Below are 5,432 nucleotides of genomic sequence, written 5' to 3'. Positions count from 1 at the left end.
TAAGCTATAAACACGGGATTGCTTTCGTTTGATTAGGATAACGTATTGCAGAATAGTATAATATGGCAGCCGTCTGTCACAAAAGTAAAACATATATGCGTTATAAAACTTGGGCCAAAGTAAATTCACAGTTTTTGTAAAATTGTTTAGTGTAAGGCTAGTTTGCCTTCCACCAAAATGTCGCTCTTTTCGCGCCGGAAAACACCTGACCAACTGGTGAAGCTATTAAAGGATGCATTAGCGGATCCCCTGGCACCCGCAAAGCCTGCCAAGGACGGAACAGTAAGTAAGCTCGAAGTGCAATCGTCTGCTGTGAGCGCACTATTTACATTTCCCTTTCCGTTTATTTATGTGATGTTAGCCCGTGGAAGTAATCACGAAGCGTCTTAGCGAAATGAAAGTACTGTTATATGGAGATGGAGAACAGGAGGCGAAATTAGAAAAATGCGTGCAGCTGGCAGAGCTCCTGATAGCCAGTGGCCTCATTCCTAAGCTAATTTCGAGACTGGACAAGTTACCTTTCGAGGCGCGCAAACAGTTTGCACAGGTGTACAACAATCTTATGCGACGTGATCTCGCAGGTTTTGTAAGCTATGTGGAGCATAAACCTGAAATTTTGTCAGCACTTGTAGCGGGTTATGAGAATCCTGAGGTGGCGCTTAATTGCGGTACAATGCTGCGTGAGGTATGCTCGTTGAAACATTTGAAGCATTTAAAGCATTTGAAAAAATCTGCTCATTTTTTGTGTTTTGACATGTTGTAGCTGATTCGCCACGAGGTTCTGGCAGGAAAAATTTTGTATTCAGCTGACTTATGGAGGTTCTTTGATGTATACGTTCATCTGCCTAACTTTGAGGTTGGTTCGGATGCATTTGCAACGTTCAAGGATCTATTTACGCGTCATAAGACACTGGCTGCTACATTTCTCACGTCCAAATTTGACGTGGTATTCACCAAGTACAATTGCTTGCTTATGTCTGAGAACTATGTCACGAGACGGCAATCGTTAAAGCTACTTGGAGAGATTCTACTTGACCGCTCCAATTTTGACATCATGATGAAATACATTGGGTTAGTCCGCTTGATACATTTTTCCAAAATTCAAAGCAGAACGTTAGACTTATGCTGCAATTGTATTTTTAAGGGAAAAGGAAAATTTGAAGATGATGATGAATCTGTTACGTGACACGAGTGCAAACATCCAGTTCGAGGCCTTTCACGTCTTCAAAGTGTTCGTTGCTAACCCCAAAAAGCCTGAAGCGATCTCCGTGATCCTTGTGAATAACCGTGAGAAGCTTATCGCATATCTCAAAAATTTTCAGAACAGCAAAGGTATGATTGAATGGTAAATATCTTGTGTCCCTCTGACCTAATGTTCACATTGTGATATTATAGAGGACCCGCAATTCATTGAGGAAAAGGCTCTGCTGATCAGGACCCTTGAGGGTCTTACGATTGGCGAAGCTGCCTCTGAAGCGGTCGTTACTCCTTCTGCACCAACGTCGCAGTAATAAGAACGGAACTTAATGTCGATGCGGGGTCAAATAGTGTGTCTATACTGCAAAAAAACTGGAAAAAGATACTTTGCTTCTTGTTTTCATATCAAATCTCAAAGCAGCTTATCGGTGTTTGCTAATAAGTCTGATTTGACAACTACTTTGAAAATACATCTTTAAAAGATAGAACAAAAATATTTCCTGCCAACATCGCAAATGAGGCAAGGAAATCAACAATTATAATCTGTGTTGCAGTTTATTCATGCCTTTTCGTAAGTGTAAGGCCTTTGGTCAATCCGTCTGAAGTAGCTGATTCCTGACTAAATTTGCTTTTTTAATAGCTTCTGTATGGCGATGATGTCGGCAGCATAGTACCGCCATACTATTACTTACATGTCAGTTGCAATACTTCCGTTCTAGCAGGATGCTCCGTGGTGTTGGCATTCTTTTATTACGGATAAAAATTTTCTGCATAATATTACTGTGACTGACTTGTTACCGGTGACGATATATTCTCACATATCCTTATTAAGATAACTCATGAGAGACTTATGCGACGTCTGCGATATTATACGGTGCGGTGGCCGCTTCACCCTCGGCTCTTATCGGCTTCCAAGTAATGCTTTGTACTTTGCCCAGTCAACCGCTCTTCACGAACATTCATTTCGCTGGAGATAGACCTAGCAGCAACTTAATTTCTAACCTTGAGCTGAATAATCATTCAGTATTGAGCGTGCAAGCAAATTTGCGTAACCCAAAAAGCAGACAAGTAACATGTTCTTCGCAATGGCTTGACGGGAATTTATAGTATAGCCATTAGTTTTAAGTTATCTTCGCACTTGCGAGCACTATTCAGATACAAATATGAGGTTTGAAGGTAACGTTATACTGGACTACAATAGGATGCGAAAAAAAAAGCCAGAAGTAAATGCGAGCAGTAACGTGTAATCAAACCCAGTATTGATACCATATTACTCAATATTTGAGCTGCCGACTCGCGACTTGCAAAAAGTAGAGTACCTCGGCTGCAGTAGGTCGCAATCGAGGGTCGATGTTTAAGCAGCTATCCACAAATCGAGCCAGATCAGGAGCCATGAAAGGTGAAAACTGCACACGCAGTTTTCCCAGCGAAACCATCTGCAGCACTGCTGTGTCTGGCAGCGGATGTCCGCTACTGCTCTCCTTCGCATGAGAGTACGGCAGTTCATGCGTATCCAGCTCTGAAATCACCACTCCCAACGAGAAAACATCGGCTTTTTCGCCGTAGCGCATACCCATCATCACCTCAGGCGCCATCCACAGTGAACTTCCCACGCCAGCAGTCATCGTCACATCAGAGCGAACGCGTGAAGCGCCAAAATCTGTAATTTTTGCGTCCAAGTTATTCGTCAGAAGAATGTTACGTGACTTAAGGTCCCGATGCAACACTACGGGGTCCATCGAGTGTAGATATGTCAATGCGAAAGCCACCTGGTACGCGATCCGCATCTTGTCAGAGTTCATGCCCTGAGGAAATCTATTATCGTGATAGTCTTTTAATAGCGAACGGAGATCTCCACCTGTCATCAACTCGGTCACGCAGAAAAGGTCACTTAAGGATTCCCACGCTACTCCAATAAATTGCACAATGTGTGGATGATCCATGGTTGCCATGAGCAGCACCTCGGACAAGAACGCTTGGATGTGTTTGAGATCCTTTCGCTTATCGGGTAGCAGCGTTTTTATAGCTACGTCCTGGTCTCGATATCGACCACGATACACTTCACCGAATCCTCCATGTCCAATCACGGCTCCTAAATTGATGCGGTCAATTGGAATTCTCGATGCCAGAATGACAGGATTTTCGCACAGCGAGTCTTGATGTTGTTTGCCATCGGGTATCGTTGCCCCGGATGAGCGTGAGTTTGCAGTTATATCATGGTATTCTGTGTCTGCTGGGGACCTAGTGTGGCGTATTTGCTTGCCATATACAGGAGACTCTACCAAGTCATCGGCCGAAGCGCTGCTAAGACGGTGCGTATCTCGCCGCCGCCGCATAATGAAGAATGCAAATAACAGAATTATCAAAATCACGGCCGCACCAATGATTCCAAACATAGCACCCGTACTGACGGAGCTGGACGATGTCGAATCACTGTTGTCTGAGTCTCCGCTTGGTGAGTTTGCCGAGTTCCCGTCATTAAGGCTGGCGGCGGAGTCTGTGGTTGGGCTTAATTCAATCGTATTTTCCGTGCCGCCACTTCTCGTAATAATTACGTAGCTATAAGAGTGGGTGCCGTCTTCCTGTGTTGTTTCTGTAACCTCTACCGCCACGAGTTCAGCACCATTAAGCATACTCGTATCCACTCCAGGAGGAAGCGTTGACGAGTTGTAGGTATCAACGATCGGCGCCTCAATTTTTGTAGCTGGCGGAGGCGATGCTGTCGTGCTGTCTGGAGCTGTTGGTGGAATTAGTGGTGTACGGCTTGGAGCTATTGTAGGAGCAATAGTAGGAGCTATAGTAGGAGGTGTTGTAGGCACATTTGTAGGAGATATTGTCGGAGTAGCTGTGGGAGCAGTCGTGGGAGCATTTGTGGGAGCAGTTGTTGGAGCAGTCGTGGGCGCAGTTGTTGGAGCAGTCGTGGGCGCAGTTGTTGGAGCAACCGTGGGAGCAGTTGTTGGAGCAACCGTGGGAGCAGTTGTAGGAGCGATTGTGGGTGACGATGTTGGGATGAGTTCAGAAGTATTTGGATTCGTTGGGTCTGGCAATGTGGGCGCTGCGGTCGAAGGTGCAGTAGTCGGAGCCGTCGAAGGTGATGAAGTACTTGATCCTGTATCTGCATCAGCTTATGTTAACGTGAAGCTTGCTTCTGTGTAGCAACGAAATCGTCAAACTTCTCACCGGAAGTTTGAGATGTCACTTCAGTAAAGTTGAGATAAAGCCAAAAACTCAAGACCGCGCAACGTCGTTCAGGATGAGATGTCATTTTGTGCAAAACGTATATTCTGTAAAGTACTTTTTACGAACTGCGTACATTACGTACAATACATTATTCTGATTAATTTACGCCGTTTTGATTATGACACAAAATATATGGATCTTTTTTGCTCGAAACTACAAATAGTATGAAATGCTACACTGGGCGGAAAGGCGCGATGCCTGCAATGCAGTTTGAGACAGCCGGCTGCAATGATCGCCTTGGGCAGATTGTGGTCGACAGCCAAGTGGGTTGAGAGTTAATCCCTTATGGTCTTGTCCTCAAGGTTCATAGATTCGCGTACAGTATTTTGAGGGAATGGCTAAACAACGACATTCTCACATACAGCAAGGTTGATCCAATAAACAACACCATCATACGTTATCTTGCAACACTCAGGCTGACCGTGCGCGCCAGCTTCGTTTCTTTAGATTCTATTGATGTCATAATCATTGACGCAAACATCCGGAAATAGTACTTTCTACGTATTCCTTCTCGCGCAAAGATTACGCAAAGTCTATGCATCTTTTCGTAAGTGTGCCCCCGGTTGGTAAAAAGGCAAGAAAAGCATCCACGGCGCATGTTTATGAAATTTGAAGCGAAAGGTCTGTGCTCTCAAGAATTATTGCTTGTATGTAAAGTACGATAGTGAGGCAATTTGTAACGAGGTGTACCCTTTTTCGCAATTATACAACATATGATACACCAAAGTTATAGAAAACTTAAAATTCTGAAGAGTCTGCGTTGAAAAACGCACACAGGTTCGCACGATCCAACTAGGTGCGGGACCGAGAGCCTCTTCAGTAACTAGTCGCCTAAATTGTTCTGCTATTTCAAGATTCACACAAATTGAGGATTAATTTTATCCAGACTAATGTAATATTTGTGTACAAATAGTACCCTTACCACGTCCAATGTAACGGAATATGTCATTCCATATTAACGGATTTTCCCGATTAGAGTCCAGTCCCGAATAGAG

The 5,432-nt window shown here is 44.2% G+C and overlaps 3 protein-coding genes across 3 annotated transcripts in view; 2 read left to right on the top strand and 1 right to left on the bottom strand.

Moving 5' to 3' along the window:
• PHALS_09635 (Conserved protein Mo25) overlaps positions 1-1,868 on the top strand; it is a gene marked incomplete at both ends in the record, with an annotated part of 3,171 nt that extends 1,303 nt beyond the window's left edge. The window contains 7 exons of the mRNA XM_024724925.1: positions 151-282; positions 362-685; positions 764-1,071; positions 1,145-1,332; positions 1,396-1,478; positions 1,752-1,768; positions 1,838-1,868. Of these exons, the coding sequence (XP_024575753.1) occupies positions 151-282; positions 362-685; positions 764-1,071; positions 1,145-1,332; positions 1,396-1,478; positions 1,752-1,768; positions 1,838-1,868 (1,083 nt within the window). The remainder of the gene's footprint in view (positions 1-150; positions 283-361; positions 686-763; positions 1,072-1,144; positions 1,333-1,395; positions 1,479-1,751; positions 1,769-1,837) is intronic.
• A 603-nt stretch (positions 1,869-2,471) lies between these two features.
• On the bottom strand, positions 2,472-3,533 carry PHALS_09634 (tkl protein kinase; the record flags this gene model as incomplete). Its single annotated transcript, XM_024724924.1, has 1 exon — positions 2,472-3,533. One exon carries the CDS (start codon positions 3,531-3,533, stop codon positions 2,472-2,474), a length of 1,062 nt encoding a protein of 353 aa, XP_024575752.1.
• Positions 3,534-3,579: 46 nt separating this feature from the next.
• Positions 3,580-4,388, top strand: PHALS_09633 (uncharacterized protein; the record flags this gene model as incomplete). The annotated part of the gene is made up of 3 exons (XM_024724923.1): positions 3,580-3,652; positions 3,902-4,288; positions 4,354-4,388. The coding sequence occupies 3 exons, from the start codon at positions 3,580-3,582 to the stop codon at positions 4,386-4,388; spliced, it is 495 nt and encodes a 164-aa protein (XP_024575751.1).
• Positions 4,389-5,432: the final 1,044 nt, after the last annotated feature.

Source organism: Plasmopara halstedii, assembly GCF_900000015.1.
Source record: "Plasmopara halstedii genome assembly, contig: Scaffold_430, whole genome shotgun sequence".
In the NCBI taxonomy this organism is placed as follows: Eukaryota; Oomycota; class Peronosporomycetes; order Peronosporales; family Peronosporaceae; genus Plasmopara; species Plasmopara halstedii.
This window is presented reverse-complemented; position numbering and strand designations above follow the sequence as displayed.